At 36.9% G+C, this 21,004-nt stretch overlaps 1 protein-coding gene across 1 annotated transcript; it reads left to right on the forward strand.

The window, feature by feature from the left end:
• Positions 1-117: 117 nt before the first annotated feature.
• LOC116305871 (uncharacterized) lies at positions 118-12,117 on the forward strand. Its single transcript, XM_089035415.1, has 8 exons — positions 118-231; positions 827-1,271; positions 4,066-4,178; positions 6,802-6,882; positions 7,541-7,654; positions 9,211-9,276; positions 9,899-10,002; positions 10,623-12,117. Exons 2-8 carry the CDS (start codon positions 1,037-1,039, stop codon positions 11,113-11,115), a joined length of 1,206 nt encoding a protein of 401 aa, XP_088891541.1. The 5' UTR covers positions 118-231; positions 827-1,036; the 3' UTR covers positions 11,116-12,117.
• Positions 12,118-21,004: the final 8,887 nt, after the last annotated feature.

The following is a 21,004-nucleotide window of genomic DNA, read 5'->3' on the forward strand; positions in this document are numbered from 1 at the left end:
AATATCAAACCAATCTTTCACTATACGCTGACCTTTTTCTGCACTACACAATACCATGTATATTCTAACTTGAAGAGACTATCATCCAGAAGTTGAGATTAAAATGTGTTCTTCCAGATATCAAGCGCAAAAACAAGTTCCTGTTTACTTTAATAACGATTGGGATGTAATGTGCGAGGCATCGTGCTGTTACAGCTCTCTTCTCTCTGTTTTGCTAATACCATCCATAAGGTGAAATCTATTGAACGAAATCAAAAATACTTTCTGTTAGATGTTAGATGGGGTTAGAAAGTCCAAGCACTCCATCAATCATTTTTCATTATTGCAACTTTATATCGATCTTTATTATTTTAGCATTCTTTTTTCTTTCTTTCTTCCTTCCTTCCTTCCTTCCTTCCTTTCTTTCGCTTCTCATCTTTTTTTTATTATTCTTTTTTAAATGCACCAAAAGATTCTGACCATTAAGAAAATTTGCAAACCATGATATATAAAATATGCTCTCAACAATTTATTTCTGAGATCACGATTGAACAATAACATTCAAGTGTCTGTTTTACGTTGTTCAATTTATCATTAGATTTCTATAATTTTGAAAAACACCATATAGGAAACAAGCACGCTAAATCACGATTGACGCAATGAAGCAATTTCAAAAATATAGAAACTTGAAAAAGTAAATTACTAAACCCAGTAAACGTGACCTTTTTTGTATCGCACAAAAAAAATGACATCTTAAGAATGACCCCATATTTTACGTTCCTTCACTATGAAAAATACTTAAATAGCTTCATTTTACTTTCAAATTTTTATTCATCCCAACAATTAGGGACAAAGAGCCAATCAGAGACGAGGAAATGTGTTGGCATCAGTTGATCGATTCTCTTGTTTGTCTTCAACTGCCTCACGCGTCGATCATAACATTGACAGTCCACAGTAATCCAGACAAGTAATGCAGTTCAGATCTGTTCCTCGGTGTATGGCCAACCAAGGTACCACACAGCATAAACTATGAGAATTGAGCACAGTTCTTAACCATATGGCGAGCTTTGTCAAGCCAGGGAAAGTCTCAGACCTGAGGTCAGGTCTTTCTAAATGGGAGCTTGACGAGCTGACTAAAGAACGAAGAAAAAACCTCGGCAAGCAAGAGCTTAGGCGTGAAATATTTGCAGACGGTTTACGATGCCCGCTTTGCTTTTGTTTGCCTTGTGCTATAATTGCTTTTATTTTGCTTATTTTGATGGGAGTCTACGTTGTACATCCTTATCAAATCGGTAAGTAAGATATCAAGCCTCTTTATTCTTCCATTTCTTAGTATTGATTTTTCCATAAGTATTCGTGGTTAATACGTCTCAATTTAAGTATTGCTAAAGCTCTCGCGGTAAATATTTTCCTTATACAAGTATGTAGTAACCGTAAGAAAACAGTAGGCAAACTTGTACTCTCACTTGAAGTAGGGATACTGTTCCTTCAAAAACAGCCCTCGAAAATTAATTCCACCAAGTATTACTGAACAATTGCCCATACTCTTTCTTCAATCAAAACAAAGATCCAGGTCTAGAAATTGTTTAGCTTTAATTGAATTCAATCAGATAGAAAATTACAGATTGAATACACGGACCACCAAGTCAGAGAGCCAGTCTCCAAGGGCAGATTATTTATTTATGTTATATCGTTTTCATGCTTTTATAAACCACGTAAATTAAACTTTTTTCTTGATGTTTTTTGGCGGACTTTTATTTCGTTTTAATCCATCCCAAAAAGAGAATCACTTTGTGAGTTAACAACAAACATTTTCGGTCAATTAGGTAGGGATCGAGATATTCTACTCGCTCGACTGCTCTTACCCCGACCGATAAACGCAGTCAATCTATGTTTTGGGAAAGCGCTTGATGCTATCGTGTGATAAATGCTGGAATCGAATTTCTTGCCTGGCTTAAGTCAGCTTAACGAATCATCTTTATTAATACTACTGCGGCAGTTTTGGAGAAACGTGCTATCTCTTGTGGTCATGTCAGGAAGAACTCGTGAACCAGACCAAAAATATCTTAATACATCAACATCATCGATGAAGCGTCGCGCGGATATACGTGTGTGTTTATATATATTATATACTGCATCAGACAACTAGAGCTACGAGCCACAAATGGTTTTTTGGGTTGTGGTTAGAAGGTTTATAATTGGGTCAATATATTAGTTGTGCGTGTTAATTATAATTACATCATCGCAGTTGAACAAATAGATGGGCTGCTGGGTGTAGGATTGATGCGCGCGGTTGTACATATTCTATTCGCTAGATTAGTTTTGTACTCCTCTCAGATTAATCTATTTTTACGATCATATCTTTCGCCTACATCTTTTTGGAATTCCGGGATTTATAGTGGTCTTTTGAATAATTTGAATGTCGGACGAGGCAAGTTCGGAAATACATGGCTGATTGTCCTTTATAGTCGAGAGATTTCCACTGCGATACCATATCTTATACATTCATTTTCTTTGTGGTTTATCTCGGCTAAGATGTCACTAATGTTAAGTGATGTACTCACAAGTGACTTCAACCCTCGTAACCCTTCCTCTTCAATACCAGATAAACAGACAGACGCTTACGCAAATTTATCATTTTTCGATAAATTTTAGGTCATTTTACCCACATTAACACCGAATTTTCAACGCTGAATACGATAATAACGACATTTGTACTTCACGAAAATGTTAAGTTTGAAAAAAGGTTGGACCTCATATCATATATCATATCAAACAATCTTGTTATATATTGGGTATACCTTGCAATATACTCTCAATATTGTTTACACAGTGTATTCTTAGAGTTTGCAAAACAATTACTCTGCGTTATTGATCGCAAGCTATCGTTGTTATTCAATGGTCTCGCGTTTCATCAAATTTTCAGCATCGTTTAGTTTTAAAGTAGGAGTATATGGTATTGGTGCGCGACTGACTTGACGTGTACTGATAAGCTACACGTGTTGTTAATTAACGTAGAGAAAAATATGCTATTTGATAACATACACGCAATACGTTTTCCAGTATCACTGAACTCACGTATACAGACCATTACAGTAGTTGCTCTTATGTTCATAGTGTTCAATGGACAGTAGTCCTGTTTTAGGTTCCTTGAATTTTGACAGACTCAGGTCAACATGTTTCTTATCCATACTATCCAGGCTGATCCTATTTTATGTCAGATTAATTTAAACAGATATCAGAAGGCTTTGCGCAGCATGGTATTATCTGCGGTATTCTCTTCCGATGAACTGAATATCGAGCCCAATGGTTTAACCACATGGCGTAGTTATACTGTTTACCGCCTTACTGTAATAACAACAGTTTTAGCGGCTACAGTAGTTACAGTTAACTGCGGCGGATATGGCTTGCGCACAAGATTGCGCAAAACCTTTGCGCATGGAGCGCAAACGTTAGAACCAATTTCGATTAAGTACCAGAGAGAATTAGTGGCGTTATCTGTGCGAGACGTGCGATCAAAGGAAGCCAAGGCAAAGCTTACTACCGAGAGATGCACCGACAAAAAAAAAAATCGTTCTTGAGGATTATTACTCACAATCATTCCTAGAAGTCTAATGTTCGCAAAATAAGTATCGTTGTTAAGAAAACCATTGTCTCGATTTTGCGTCGTATAAGTATATACTTCAAATGAGGTCGGAATAAGTCTATCCCTATAAGCACTCGCTTTAATTAACTAAGAGTTATTGATATTTGTGTATGGGTTATATTCTTGACTGCGCACTGTATCCGCTCTTCATTGAACTATCTTATCTTATATTAGTTGAGCTTAGATTTTGTCGGACCCACAAAGTATGAAAACGCTTTCAAGTTTCTGACACCCAAACAACTGCAGACGCACGTCCCCCCCCCCCCCCCCCCCCCCCCCCTTCGACATCCCTCAAATTTACAACGGCAAAATTATATAAATGTTTGGATTAATGCGGAAGCCAAAACTCAGACGTCTGGAAGTTTTGGAAGATCGCAAAAACACGAAAGGCACTCGAACTTGACCCACATAACCCATTTTCATTTGTTTATTCATTATAGGAAGAACGTTAACGAAGACACAATGTCGGTTTAACAGAACAGAATATCAGCAAGACTGGAAAGGTTACTGCAGTCATCGGTCAAATCAATTTGTACCTTGCTTTAAAATCATTGTAAGTACTAGGGGACTGTTTATTTTATCCCGGGGGAGAGAGGCGGGGTGCTAATGTATGACCCTTTCTCGATATGAACGTTTTTACGTGCCCCCTTTATATTAAAACAGGATACATTTTGAAAATAAATTTTCTATTTAAGCAATTATTTTTGGGGTGGCCACCCCTTAAATGCCATATTTTTTACGTGCCCCCCCCCCCTCCCAAATCCCACGCATTTTGCATGGTTGTGCAACTTTTTTTGTCTTTGCATTATTTTATGAAAACATTTTTTACGTAGATTTACTGATAATTTATTTCCTTAAGATCAAAAAGGGGTTAACCGTTTCTTCTTCAATTACTGACCTAAGGATGAAAACCTTGCAAAAAAGGTTTTTGACGTAACGTTACTCCATTACTTGTGAATATCCATGCAGCACCAGCCAAAATATCTAACGCACCGCGATTTTTGGGGCGCGCTTGTCAATTTTAAATGCGGACGAGAATAAAAACACTCAGTCGGCTTGCACAAACAACCACTTCACTGTGCTAAAAGCATTCATAGACCCTCCATTAAAAATCTTTTCCCCCGATCTTAACGAAATTCTAATACCAAGTAAAAGAACAAGCTTTTATTGAGATGCATCTCTTAAAATAAAGTAACGAAAAGGATTAGGAAAATGGGAAAGTAATTTAGTATGAGAGGCAGCGTTGGTGTATGACGCGATGAATATGATGAGGTAGCAAATTGCATGTCTAACCGATCCTAACAGACAATACAGATATTAGATCGGGTATCGTATGAGTGGGAAACATACGGTACTGACTTACAGCACCGTACACGTTACTACATGCCTTAGCATTGAAATGGCTTCCCGTAAGGATGGTTTTCGTATGAGTGGGAAACATACGGTACTGACTTACAGCACCGTGCACGTTACTACATGCCTTAGCATTGAAATGGCTTCCCGTAAGGATGGTTTTCGTATGAGTGGGAAACATACGGTACTGACTTACAGCACCGTACACGTTACTACATGCCTTAGCATTGAAATGGCTTCCCGTAAGGATGGTTTTCGTATGAGTGAGAAACATGCGGTACTGACTTAAAGCACCGTACACGTTACTACATGCCTTAGCTTGTAGACCACAGCTCAAAGAGTCAAATAATTCTTTTGTCATAAGATTTCCAAATAAGATTTCCAAAATTATCATTTTTTACGCATACAGGCGAATAAAGATAAAGTTCAGACGAAACAAAGGGTTAAAATATAGAACGATGCCACGGCTACGACCTATGTCGTATATAACGACGGATCCAAGACATGGTTAATGAGTCTGGTATAGATAATCTAACATAAGTCGGATAATATTGATATTTAACAAATGGTTTCCTTAAGAAAAACCTACATAGTTCTTCTAATCTGTTCTAAAAGGCAAGTCTAATGGAACAAAAGGGATGATAGCACGATCCACACTAAGACGGATAATCCACTGTTGCGCCAGTGAACACGTTATCGAGGATTATAAAGATAGAAATACACGGTAGCAAGGCAAGAACTTAGGGTCGGATACTCTACCCTATGAATATAAAAAACTTGCCCTAAATAACCAATGTAATCTGCCAAGATCTTAGATAGTCTGAGATGTAATTGATTCGGAAGGCGCAAAAGAAAATAATCCCGCGGTTGGTCTATAATTAGTGTCATTGACACGACGTCGGATTTTAGCTCCAAAGAATAACATTATTAATGAAATTACCTGCTTATGGTGTTATCAGTGGAAGGTTTTAGTTGGCTGTAGCTGCATGGTTGAGATGCGCACACGTTTGAGAGGTCAGGGCGAGAGATGCGCCAAGCATCATCTGATAATTGTTTAAACTAGGAGAGAAAAATATATGCACCAAAAAATAAGTTGGAGATCTTCCTGTCATTACCGTGATATGGCGCACAGTTTTAAGGTGTACACGTACCCAGACAGGTGTGCCAGGCATAATTTGCCAATAGTTAAAACTAAAATAAAATTTTAAAGTTATAGTCCGGGAACAGTAAGAGGAGAATCACACGAGATCCTTAATTTAGAGGAGTAATTTGTGCGCGAACGAGATATTTTAGTGAATACTGTGTAATTGCGCACAGTTTTAATGCGTAAGAGTTACAACCCCACCAAGCATGTTCTGTTAACAGTGACAAAAGAAAAATTTTTTAAAATACGGTTCGCGAACCGTAAGGTGATTTAGAGGAGTAAGATATCCGCTAAGCATAATCTCTTAGATTTCAGATATGAAGTTAAATATAATATATATATTATAGATTGAACTTAGGTCTGAAAATCGAAAAAGATTATTCTGCTCATTGCGCACAGTCTTAAAGAGTATATGAAGTTCGACATCTGGTACTGAGGTCTTAAATATGAAATAAATAATAAAACGGCTCGAACCATAGAACGAATACTCTAAGGATATCTCCTAGTTATCAGTGCGTGAATAATAAACTAGCTAAATGACAGGAGACGGGGATTTTTTCGCGAGTAAATTGCGCACACTAATAACCGGAAAATTATCATTGTATTTTTTTATACTTCCGACATGCCCACAATGCCAATACTACCCAATGAACTAACCACCATTGTTTTATGCCTTCAGGTAACTTTCAATACGTCTACCGTCAAGAACGCAGAGGCAGTATTAATAGAAAATGAACAAGCTTTGGTTCACTGTAACAAGGTAAAACGAGATGTTTGTTTACTGTCTCAGTCGTTAAAAGGCTCAGTCTTATGAGATTTCATTCAAGCACCGGGTTATCTGCCTGTGAGTGTTTTTAACCTTAAAAGCCGGCTTACAGCCTCATGAACGTATCTAAAACCACTCAGAGGCTTCTTTATAACCGGAACTTAATTCCCCATAAACAAATTAACGTCAAGTTAATTGACTGAACATCCATAATGCTATCATAAATGCCGAATTCCTGTCCACAAACTCGTTTCTTTAATACAATATAATGGCTTATTTGGAGAAACCATTTCCTCGATACGATTTCTAGAAGTTTGTGCGCGTAATCCAAAGATAACTGACTACACAGATATTAGACCTTAAGATAACACTGCTCATCGCTAAAAACCCGCACTTAATGTAAGACGTTTTCTATCTGAAGCGCATCTTCCCATTTACTTTCTTATTATTGTATCAGCTTTGAAAAGGCTAATATTTTATCAGGATCAAATTTTCGCAGGGCCAATATTCTCGACTTTACGTAGTCAGCGAGAAAAGTGGGGATAGTTGGGAAAATGCGTTGCAAGATTTTCATAATATCCTACATACGTCTCCACTCACGATGGTAATGATAACAACTAAAGCTGTTTCGTTATTTTGTATCCATGCGTAGTGTTCGTACACAGCAGGAAGGAGTGACATGTTTGGTAAACGTTCAACCTGTTCATGGAATAGCGAGTTACCCACAAAACATTGTTTTCAAGAATACATGAGAGAATTTGGCTCTGTAAGTAACTTATCAGTTATAGCTTTTGGTTTTGTTTGTTTAAACAGAGTAGTATTTATCGTTCCCTTTAGAGCAGTTTTCCTGTGACTGTAAAAAGCTCAGTGCCGTATTGGTGCCTTGCCGTGACCGTGATGTTTTCTAGAATTTTAATTGGCTGATTGTTTTCTCGCGCAATGTGATTGGTCTGGCAGTGCCGTGACCTTGGCGTGACCCTGTCCGCGCCGTGTTCGTACCGTGTTTCGGGTATTTTATTGGATGGAGAGTAAATTCTCGCGCAATGTGATTGGTCTGGCATATGCCTTGTCGTGACACGACAGTTTTTGAGCCGCGAGCTTTTCACACTGATACGAAAACTGCTCTAGGGTAGTCTCTAGGGTATGTGCTATTATGCGACCTGGATTTACTATCCAGGGAGGAGTAGCTGGGGCTTTTTAATGATACCATAAAATGACCTCTGGGCTAATCAGAGTCAGGGCAAGGCTAACACACAGATAGAACCCTTAACCTATGGGCTGATCAAAGTTAGGACGCATGTAACTCACATAGAGAACCCTGAAACAACCTCTGGCCTGATCGAGGTCGGGCACGGCCAACTCACAGTTAGATTTGTGGAGGGAGGGGAGGTAGGGGCTAAACTTGTCCCTTCTTTACGCTTGACCAATAAGGATAGTAACTTACCTGACTGTGGAAAAATCTTGGCTCTGCAGATGTTTTTGATTTGGCGCCGTTACCTAACCAGTAGCCTTCTACGCAGTCGTCCTTAAGCAGGAGGCTACCGAACCAGCCGACACGTTTTTTTATATACCTCTATTTCAAAAAACGTTGTCATCGTCAAAAGCGATAGGCTATAGTTGAGATTCGTTATTCCAGGATCCAACATGATAATGACTTGTGTTTCTGCTTCTTATTCTCTTCAAGAACATGGACCTTAATGTTGAGACTGATTCGATGTTCTTTGTATTCAACGAAACCATTTCCGTCTCGGAATGACCTATCGTCTATCGACTTAGGCGATGACGTTTTTTTGAAATAGGTGTATACACTGTACGTACAAATGGAAAGCATGGGTAACGTAGAGCGCGGCGAGAACTCTCGCCTCTCACCAATGCAAAAGGGCCTTCTCTCCGCAAAAATTATTTTCTAATTTCCAATTGGATTTCAGTGGAAGAAGAACCAATTTATGGAACCACTGTTAACTTCCATTATTTTATTCATTTTATATACAGCTATTTCAAAAAACGTTGAATACTGAATAGTGTATTCCAAGATAGAAATGCATTTTGGGTGTTATGTAATAATGTCTAAAGTAAAAATATATGTTGTTTTAGTGCATTCCATCTGAAACAATATAAGAGCTGTATATAGAGAGCAAATCGCTATCTATTTCTTATTTAATATCAATGAGACCCACAATGCCCTTTGGTCTTGGAATGCACTATTGAGCATGCAGTATTCAGTATTCAATATTTTTTTGAAATAGCTGTATACATCTGTATACATTGAATATGCAAGCAAAAGTGGTTTATGTAACGTTTTAATGCTATTTTTGTTTTAAGGTCAATACTACTTATCCTTGCTACTATGATTCTTCAAACATGAAAGATGTGGTCAATATGCTAAAGGTTCGTCACACTTTTTGAGTTTAAAAAATGCATTGAGGAAGAGGGTTGAATCTTATTTCGGCACAATCTCAGTCCTGTTACGTTGTGACGTGTTTCCGGGTCTTACTGATCATAAAAACCGCCAAAATAAAGCAAAAAAGGTTCTCAAAGATTAAGGAAAATGGTCGTAATATACGGGAAATCGAGTACATCAGTAAAAGTAAACCGATGGACTAACGAGCGAGAAAGTAACTAAATCCCAAATGATTAAAAAAATTTTTAACTGTAATGACGTTTTGGACATTTAGTCCTTCGGAGTAAGAGAAGTGAGGAATGGGCTCAGGTTAAAAGTCAAATTTTCACATGAGCCGAACCTAAAATTTCGAACGAGTTGAACCTAATTAGAACAATGGATAACAAGGCGGTCGTCTTTGATGGTATTAGGTTCGGCTCATGTGAAATTTGACGTTTGACCCTAGTCTTAGTTCCTTCTTATTCACTTATTGTATTCAACACACCACCGCGTTCCCAACTAGTTACCGCTAGTCATTATCAACTAAATTCAAGTGCCACCATTACATTTTCTCTCTCTTCTTGTTGTGTTTATTGGGATGATCGGTTCTATTTTGTTTATTGTCTCTAGGTCAGTTCCACTGAAGCAGCCTTGGCCATATTTATTCCTGTATTTCTTCTTCTTCTATGGTTACTGGCATTTTCTATTCTTGCCTATGATCGCTACAAACGCAGGTAATTACAACTAAACACTATTTAAAAAGGCGTGATGTACACGTGTAAATATTGCGCAATTTCAAACGCAGGTAATTGCAAATAAACACTATTTGAAAAGGCGTGATGTACACGTGTAAGTATTGCGCAATTTTAAACGCAGGTAATTACAACTAAACGCTGTTTGAAAAGGCGTGACGTACACGTGTAAATATTGCGCAATTTTAAATGCAGGTATTCACAACTAATCACTATTTGAAAAGGCGTGACGTACACGTGTAAATATTGTGCAATTTTAAACGCAGGTAATTACAACTAAACACTATTGCAAAAGACGTTATTTACACTTGTAAATATAGCACAATTTTAAACGCAGATATTTACCACTTAATTAACCCTATTGCAAAAGGTGTGGTGTACAGGTAAATATTGTGCAATTTTAAACGCAGGTAATTACGACTAAACACCATTGCTAAAGGAATGGCATACATGTCTAAATATTGCTCACTTTTGTATGTCACGGCTCATTCAAAAAATCAACTTCTAAATTCCAATAGAAAGTTCAGTGGATGCCACTCTGTGGAAATGAAACTGCTAAATCATTTATTTATTATGTAAATATTCCTGCATTTTATTTTCAGAATCCTTGATGAACAGATTCTTCTTCAACGCAATAATGATTCAAATGAAAACAGTAAAGTAAAGAATGGTGCGCTCAAGAGTATCACGTTCAAGGCTTACGGTAAAGCAACTTTAGATACAGGCGCCGAGACTTCTTTCAATGGAGAAACTGAAAATGTTACAATTGAGACCCCTACTTCTCAGTTAACCACCCCCAAGATAAAACGAAAGAAGAAATTACCCTGTTGTCAATCTCATTTCCAATTTAATTATCTGGACGAAGGAATAGTCTTAGAAGATAAACCTTTATCTCCTATATCAGCACAGCCCTTGGGCTTCAACTTCTTAACAATAGATACGTCTCCTAAGTGTGATTGTAATCATGTTGAGGGGATCGATGTTTTACCCCATCTTGGTGATCAGTATCAAACGCGCAGTCCTTCGTATCAATACGACTCTAATGAAAGACGACCTGGCAAAATATTGCGGTATCTTCCTGAATCATTCGTATGATTACTATGCACAATGTTATCTGGTATATAATGGAACCAAGACCGGATGCATGGTACTTCGTATCAATACAACTCTAATCAAAGAAGACCTGGCAAAATATTGTGGTATCTTACTGAATCATTCGTATGATTACTATGCACAATGTTATCTGGTATATAATGGAACCATGACCAGATGCATGGTACTTTGCATCAATACGACTCTAATGAAAGAAGACCTGGCAAAATATTGTGGTATCTTCCTGAATCATTCGTATGATTACTATGCACAATGTTATCTGGTATATAATGGAACCATGACCAGATGCATGGTCCTTTATATCGATACGACTCTGATCAAAGAAGACCTTGTAAATTATTGTAGGATAAAGGCTTGCTGCTGGGACAACCCAATAGACACCTTTTGATTTGTTGACAGTCATGAATTGCATTAGCACAAACAGTTCATCTGACTCATAGTGATAACGTTAAGTATTTGATTATAGTCCTTTTAGATAATGGCAAGTTTAGAATTACTCTCTACAATACGTTGAACCAACTTGGTTTGAATGGTGTTAACTCAGTGCAATTGTAACACATTTTGATGAGCTCATCTGGGAGAAGGATTATGTCTGATGTAATTCAAGCCAAACCCAACAAGAAAAAGGATTCTTTTGCAATGGGTTTGTGTTTAGTTTTATGACGTTAGCTTGACTGTTACAGTACGGTTGTTCCAAGGTAAAGATATGCCAATCATTGTTCCAATATCTCTCTGTAGGTTCATGAAGCGTAGTCTAAAAAGAGTAATCCGGTCAGTAGAATCTGGTAATAGTGTTAATAAATGTCCTCTAATAGATTTATAGATTCATGTAGTTTGTAGCTCATTAGATTTTTAGTTCATAGAAATAGATGCAAGTATTATTTAGAAAGCAGAAATACAAGTATGTATGTACAGTATAGAAAAGGATGTTACTGTGATTGACACCTGTCAATTATTCAATTAAAGATCTATTTACTGTCTTTACTTTAGGGTGAGCTGGTTAATTGATTTGAACATCATGTAATGAAATGATTGCAGGGAGGTTGAGTAAGAATAGACATTTATCTTGTTGCAATGCTTGCCCATGACGTAGTCTGAAATAGATAAACATTGCAGCAAGATAAGTTAATTAAGTCTATCGAAGTAAATTTTTGATGTTGTGAGCAAAAATTAGAGAAGGGTTGGTGGACCAATTCCCAAGCCTGTGGCATGCCATCCAGAAAGTCCAATTCTGTCTGTAATCATATACTCAGGGTATCATAGCTGTCCAATTTTGTTAATCACTCGTATGATTACAGACTGAAGAGTCCCTTTCACAGTTCCCTGTGCCATCTCGAAAGGTAGCTATGTCTTTGCATCAAAGTGAGACGAACCGTGAGCTTGCAATGATAGAAACCTGTTTTTAACACCTTGAACAATTATTCACGTGTCTATCGTTGCAAGCTCATCGTTCATCTCGCTTCGATGCAAAGGCACAGGTACCTTTCAAGATGGTGCAGGGAACTTTGAAGGGGACTATTGGACTTCACTCAGTCCTATTACAGGAACGTCTAGAGCTGTGCCCTGAAGTTTTACTGGTCTTCGTGCATGGTAAGAAAAATTAATAATTCTTTGATGCAAACTGCAATTAATTTTAATTGAATGTTATGATTCCCATCCTGTTATTTCTTCATGTACTATTAATGTTAGTAATTCCATTGCTTATTCTCTTAGAGAGAAAACATCTTTATTCTGAGAATCTACACAGTTTAAGGTAAAACATGTTTTTGAATATTTATTCATTTTTTATTTTAAATTCAACAAAATAGGGGTTTCAATTAGATTAACAATAATAATAATTATTTCTTTCCTTAGGACTCTCACTGTCCCAAACAAGCACAGCAGAATAACCCGTTTCATTTGTTAAATAATGCTTGATCACATTACGTTTCCTGGTAAGTGATGTGCCTTCATAGCTTCTTTCATATGAAAACCCATCTACAGGAACAGAGGAAAGATATTTTCACGACTTCTTAGTGACCATATACTGTACTTTAAAGTTGTGCTAAACGACTCTTGGAATTGTGCAAACAATTCATAGTTGTGCGAACAGCTTCATGTGAAAAGGAAATTGTGCGAAATGACTGGTTACCAATAAAACAATTATTGAATTGGGTTTGCCCATGACATCATAAATTATCAAGACCTTTATCCATCTCAGCCTAGGGCTTTGGCAGATAACATGGTCTTGGTCTTCACAATTTACAATATCATGTCCAATCTTGTCCAATAATGGTTTAGTATTTGATATCTGATCATAGTAACTGTGATAAATAATGTTTCACTTTCATGGTGTTTTTGTCCTTCATAACCGGTGATTTCGATGTGATAAGTTATGAGCTTGCTATTTATTTTTTCCCTTTTATCCCTTCAGACTAGATTCTTTCAGAAAGGTGCAAGCTTCATGAACAAGTATGTTGACTTACAGTGTATTTGATATGTCACTGATAATGAAATACCCTGTGCACTCTACGTGTAATACATACACTGTGCACACCAGGTGTGTTAGATGCACAGGGTATATTATGTTAGTATATGATGCACACTGTATTTGATCTGTTAGATGCACAGGGTACAGTGAGTATCAAATACCCAGTGCACTCTACATGTATTAGATACACTGCACAAACCAGGTTTGTTAGATTGACAGGGTATATTGTTAGTATATGATGCACAGTGTATTTGATATGTTAGATACGCAGGGTACAGTGAGTATGAAATACCCTGTGCACTCTACATGTATTGGATACACTGCGCACGCCAGGTGTGTTATATGTACAGAGCATATTGTTAATATATGATACACAATGTATTTGATCTGTTAGATGCGCAGGGTACAGTGAATATTGATTACCCTATGCACTATACATGCATTAGATACACTGCACGCATCAGGTGTGTTAGATGCACAGGGTATATTGTTAGTATATGATGCATGGTGTATTTGGTTTGTCAAATGTGCAGGGTACAGTTAGTATGAAATACCCTGTGCACTCTACATGTATTAGATACACTGCGCACGCCAGGTGTGTTAGATGCACAGGGTATATTGTTAGTATATGATGCACGGTGTATTTGATATGTTAGATGACCAGAGTACAGTGAGTATTGAATACCCTGTGCACTCTACATGCATTAGATACTTTGCGCACACCAGGTGTGTTAGATGCAAAGGGCATATTGTTAGTATATGATGCATGGTGTATTTGGTTTGTCAGATGTGCAGGGTACAGTGAGTATTGAATACCCTGTGCACTCTACATGTATTAGATACACTGCACACACCAGGTGTGTTAGATGTGAAGGGCATATTGTTAGTATATGATGCACAATGTATTTCATCTGTTGGATGCTCAGGGTACAGTGAGTATTGAATACCCCGTGCACTCTACATGTATTAGTTACACTGCGCAAACCAGGTGTGTTAGATGCAAAGGGTATATTGTTAGTATATGATGCACAATGTGTTTCATCTGTTGGATGCTCAGGGTACAGTGAGTATTGAATACCCCGTGTACTCTACATGTATTAGATACACTGCACACACCAGGTGTGTTAGATGCGAAGGGCATATTGTTAGTATATATGATGCACAATGTATTTGATATTTTAGATGAGCAGGGTACAGTGAGTATTGAATACCCTGTGCACTCTACATGTATTAGATACACTGCGCACACCAGTTGTGTTAGATTAGATGAGCAGGGTACAGTGAGTATTGAATACCCTGTGCACTCTACATGTATTAGATACACCGCACACACCAGGTGTGTTAGATGCACAGGGTATATTGTTAGTATATGATGCACAGTGTGTTTGATATTTTAGATGCACAGGGTACAGTGAGTATTGAATACCCTATGCACTCTACATGTATTAGATACTGCACACAGTAGGTGTGTTGGATGCACAGGATATACTTGTAGTATATGATGCATGGTGTATTTGATACGTTAGATGCAAGGGCGCATCCAGAAAAAATGTAGGGGGCAGCTTATTGAGTTTAGGGGGGGCTAATTGAGTTTAGGGGGGGGCTAATTGAGTTTTTTTAGTCAACACAATGAAAACTATAAAAAAGCATCTTTTTTCTGCTGAAGGAGGGGCTTCAGCGCTTCTTTGCCCCCCCCCCCCCCCCCCCCCCAGGATCCGCCCTTGAGATGCGCAGGGTACAGTGAGTATTGAATACTCTGTACAATCTACATGTATTAGTTACACTGCGCACATCATGTGTGTTAGATGCACAGGGTATATTGTTATTATATGATGCACAGTGTATTTGATCTGTTAGATGCGCAGGCTACAGTGAGTATTAAATACCCTGTGCACTCTACATGTATTAGATACACTGCACACACCAGGTGTGTTAGATGTACAGGGTATATTGTTATTATATGATGCACAGTGCATTTGATCTGTTAGATTCGCAGGGTACAATGAGTATTAAATACCCTGTGCACTCTACATGTATTAGATACACTGCGCACACCAGTTGTGTTAGATTAGATGAGCAGGGTACAGTGAGTATTGAATACCCTGTGCACTCTACATGTATTAGATACACTGCGCACACCAGGTGTGTTTGATGCACAGGGTATATTGTTAGTATATGATGAGCATTGTATTTCATATGTTAGATGAGCAGGGTACAGTGAGTATTGAATACCCCGTGCACTCTACGTGTATTAGATACACTGCGCACACTAGGTGGGTTAGTTGCATAGGTTATATTGTTAGTATATGATGCACAGTGTATTTGATATGTTAGATGAGCAGGGTACAGTGAGTATTGAATACCCCGTGCACTCTGTGTATTAGATACACTGCACACTGCAGGTGTGTTAGATGCACAGAGTATATTTGTAGTATATGATGCACGGTGTATTTGATATGTTAGATGTGCAGGGTACAGTGAGTATTGAATACCCTGTGCACTCTACGTGTATTGGATACACTGTGCACACCACGTGTGTTAGATACACAGGGTATATTGTTAGTATATGATGCACTGTGTATTTGATCTGTTACTTGCGCAGGGTACAATGAGTATTGAATACCCTGTGTACTCTACGTGTATTAGATACAATGCTCAACATCAGGTGTGTTATATTCACAAAGCATTGTTAGTATATGATGCATAATGTATTTGATCTGTTAGATGCGCATGGTACAGTGAGTAATGAATACCTTGTGCAATCTACATGTATTAGATACACTGTGCACACCAGGTGTGATAGATGCACAGGGTATATTGTTAGTATATGATGCACAGTGTATTTGATCTGTTAGATGCGCAGGGTACAGTGAGTATCAAATACTCTAAGTGTATTAGATACACTGCACACACCAGGTAAGTTAAATACACAGGGTATATTTGTACTATATCATGCACGGTTTATTTGATATGATAGATGTGCAGGGTACATTGAGTATTGAATACCCTGTGCACTCTACGTGTATTAGATACACAGCGCACACCAGCTCTCTCAGATCTACAACCATGGAGTATCTAGAAGAACAAAGATCTCGTCTGGTGACCTATGGTGACAGATGTTTTTATCTTGCTGGCCCTAAACTGTGGAATGACCTCCCACTTCAAATTAGGAAAAGTTCTTCAATCCAATGATTCAAAAATGAACTGAAAACTCATTTGTTCAAGAACTTTGTCTCCTCTGGTTCAAAGTGAACATCAATGAACTATGACATTTCATTAATGTTGTAACATACGTCTGGTATTTTATTTCTTATTGTGAAGCGCCATGGATTTTGATATGTGCGCTATATAAGTTCCATTATTATTATTATTATAGGGGGAGGGGGTGAGGCCAATGCCGCATAATGTCGTTTTGCGACCTTTTTTTTTTTTTTTTTTTTTTGCGATATTTCAGGACCACTCTGTAAACCACTGATTATGATGTTGGTATCCTCAATAAAGATGATTTATTGATTATTAGTATTGATTGTGTGACTGATTGTGTTTGTGTTCAAGTTGATTTTATATAAAAAATACTGGACTGAGGGCCTGGGTCCCCCAAACAGCGGAGTGATTTTACGTTGGCCCGCGAAACAAAGTTGGTTAATAAGAAACTAACAGTCAAAGTAAAAGAATAGAAAACAATGGAATTAGTGTATACTATGTATGCTAACTATTTTTTCACGGGCCAACATTTACAGAAATTTTGAACAAAGGGATATATTCAGCACGAAATAACAATTCTCAAAAGGCATTCCTTTTATCTCGGGTCTTAAATAGTAGGCGTTTCCCAAGATACATTCCTCATTGTTCAATAGTCCAATAAGAAAAAAGCTATTGGTAAGCAAATTTACATTCATTAGGCATTGAACTGTATCTTGAATAAGATTTATTGTGTTCCCTTGTCCTCCATGTTGATGATATGATTGAGCAAAGAAACGACGATGGAACACGGAATAAGTCAAGAATCTGGCTGGAGTCAACTCAAAGATGCCTGGTACGTTATGTTTACAAAAACAACTTCAGGTTTGTAACTTTTCAATCACGTTTATTGGGTGTATTTTGGTATTTGTTTTATATACATAACATAAGGAACTAGTTATTAATTATCCCTAGGGAGGGGGGAGTCTGGAGGATTGTTGTTGCTACATCAAAAGATTAACTCTAGCTGTCTAAAATCCATGTGATTACGAGATGCCTGTTATTGAAATACCTTTGGGATCCCTGTGGTAAAATACTATTATTTTCTAAATTTAAAGTTTAAAAATTTTGATATCTTTTTGGGGATAACACCCGCAAAGCTCCGATTTTCGTTTTAATCAAATGCGCAACCTTAAACCAAGACCACAGGCAACCCAAACAATACTAAATTTCACCCACTAATTTTCAGCTTTTTCAACGTTTTTCCAAACATTTGTCAGTACAGTTATTTAGCGCATCATAAGAGGTGTTATTCATGTAAGTTTTATTAAAAACAAAAATCAAAAACACAGGAAATCATGCAAAAGTGTAAAAACAGTAGACCGCTGACTAGGTGACTGCAGACCAGAAAATTCCTTCGCTCGTAACACCATCGCTTTCATAAAATCAGAAAAGATAGTTTCAGAAACATAAAGCCCTCATCCTCAGCTTTCGTTTAGTGTATATTTTGTTCAGAAAAAGCGATTTTTTAAATTGACGAAAATTTGGAACCTTCGAAAAAACGCGATTTTAGGGGTCTCAACTTCAAGAGCCTTGTTCTCTATAAAACAATGCAAAAACTCCAAATTTCTTTGTGTCAGAATTTAAAGCTAAGAAAGGAGTTTCTAAGGCATCTATCGCTTTTTGAAAAACGTTTTTAGTTCTTCTATAAGGCGTTTTTTTGCGATCATTGGATTTTGGGATCCCTGTGGTACAATAAGACAGGCTCATAGATTGTTTTATTTGGATAGCATGAGAACCTTAGCTAATAAAAAAACATTTAAAAACCATACTCTATAGGTTTGAATCGTTGTGCGTGTTGTTAGGCCCAGCAGATATCCATCCAAGAACTAACTCAAACTTGTTAAATTAGAGTGTATTCTTTATGTCCGTGAAAAAGTTAACTAACAAAATTGTACAAATTGGTGCGAAAATTCGTAGGTCTACACCGTCTACTGCGGTCTACTGAACTTACTCATAGGTTCAATTTCTTACAAAGTGGATACCATTAGAACTCTATCTTTAAAAATGCTAACTATATATAGGTTTAAATCGTTGCTCGTGTTCTTAGGCCGGCCCAATACTGAAATATTCATCCAAGCACAACTAAATCAAACGTGTTAAAATATTAGAAATATTTGGTTAAAAAAGATATGGATTGATAGTGGGAATATACCTTCCTTACTTAAACTAAATCTTTAGTTTTTACTTCGATAGCATGAGGACTTTTCCGGAAAACGATTTTTTAAGCGATATGTATATAAGTTTGAATCTTTGCGCGTGCTGTTAGGCCGAGCACATATCCATCACCCATGGTAATAATTCAAACGTGTTATATATTAATAGACATCTTTGATGAAAAAAGATATGGTTTATCATTGTGAATATACATTCCTTTTTTAAACTAAATCTTTACTTTTTATTTCGATAGCATGAGGACTCTTCCTGAAAATAATTTTTTAAACGATATAGGTTTTTATCGTTGCGCTTGTTACTAGGCCCAACACATCCTATCATGGCACTCACTTATTCAAAAGTGTTATATTAGTGGAAATCTTTGATCAAAAAAGATATGGATTGATAGTGTGAATATACATTCCTTACTTAAACTAAATCTTTAGTTTTTATCTCGATAGCATGAGGACTTTTCCTTAAAATAATTTATTTTTTTAAGCGATATATATAAGAATCGTTGCACTTGTTCTTAGGCCCAGCATATATCCATCGTGGTACTAATTTAAACTTGTTAAAATAGTAGGAAAATCTTTGGTGGAATTACGAAAAACAAAAAAAACATTCCTGATTTAGTTATCATTTTTTTGAAAAACCTTCCCAAGTCCCGCGCTTTTATCTTTGTTACATTGAAATCATATATTAAGCAAAAAAATTCGAGAAACTTTATTTATTGCAACGAAAATTCAGATTTCTTGTCTTGTGAACCTGTCTTATTTTACCACAGGGATCCCAAAATCCAATAATCGCCAAAAAACGCTTTATAGAAGAAAAACTAAAAACGTTTTTCAAAAAGTGCTAGATACTTTAGAAACTCCTTTCTTAGCTTTAAATCTTGGCACAAAGAAATTTTGACTTTTTGCATTATTTCATAGAGAACAAGGCTCTTGAAGTTGAGACCCCTAAAATCGCGTTTTTTCGAAGGTTCCAAATTTTCGTCAATTTAAAAAATCGCTTTTTCAGAGCAAAATATACACTAAAAGAAAGCTGAGGATGAGGGCTTTATGTTTCTGAAATTATTTTTTCCAATTATATAAATGCGATGGTGTTATGAGTGAAGGAATTTTCTGGTCTGCAGTCACCTGGTCAGCGGACTACTGTTTTGACACTTTTGCATATTTTTGTATGTTTTTGGATTTCGTTTTTAATAAAACTTGCATGTATAACACCTTTAATAATGCACTAAATAACTACGCTGACAAGAGTTTTGAAAAACTTCGGGAAGTCTTGAAATAAAAGGACGAAAAAGATCCAGTTTGGGATGCCTGTGGTTTGCGGAGGTTTGCATTTGTTTAAGGTTGTAGTTAACCAATCGCGTTATTCTGAATAAAAATACAAGCAGAACTTGAACTTGAAAGCGCAATTTTAAGGGCTGCAACTTTAGGAAACTTTAGAAGCCTAGTTTTCTATAAATTACTGCAAAATGTCTAAATTTTTTTGTGCCAAGATTTAAGCAAAGAAAGGATTTTCTGATCCACCTAGCACTTTTGGAAGTTCTATGGAGGGTTTAATTAAGATGGTATGTGAATAAGAAATTATTGCATTTTTATTTATTTATTTACGAAAACGCGACTTTTAAAATGTTGGGTACTAGTTCATGGTACCGGCATAGGGGTACCACAATTTTATGAAATGGAAATTTCCTAAAAATTAAAAGTAAGAAAATGCCGTATGTAAAAACATAAGGCATTTGTTTCAAAAAGTATTAAATTCACTGTTACTTTAAAACTGCTTTTTAAGGCATTTTTTAAACAAACATTTTAATTTTCTGATGAGGTATAAACCGCGCCATTTAATTTGGAATTCGTGGGGCACTGATTCATTGTCAATAGAGACAAAGACATGATACTCAAGGGAGTGGCCAGTCTAAAGCCTCTAAAGACGAAAGGTGTTTTTGTATAAAGCACGCTTTTTAAGAGTCTAATTTTCTTTTTCTTGCAGATTTTTTAT

Source organism: Actinia tenebrosa, unplaced genomic scaffold, assembly GCF_029948245.1.
Source record: "Actinia tenebrosa isolate PJP-AT-01 unplaced genomic scaffold, QUT_ActTen_1.0 PGA_scaffold3__52_contigs__length_22856419, whole genome shotgun sequence".
Taxonomy (NCBI): domain Eukaryota; kingdom Metazoa; phylum Cnidaria; class Anthozoa; order Actiniaria; family Actiniidae; genus Actinia; species Actinia tenebrosa.

Coding starts and splice junctions, on each gene's coding strand:
- LOC116305871 (XM_089035415.1), top strand. CDS start 1,037: ATGGCGAGCTTTGTCAAGCCAGGGAAAGTCTCAGACCTGAGGTCAGGT. Junction 4,179..6,801: donor TACCTTGCTTTAAAATCATT/GTAAGTACTAGG, acceptor TTATGCCTTCAG/GTAACTTTCAATACGTCTAC. Junction 9,277..9,898: donor ATGTGGTCAATATGCTAAAG/GTTCGTCACACT, acceptor TATTGTCTCTAG/GTCAGTTCCACTGAAGCAGC.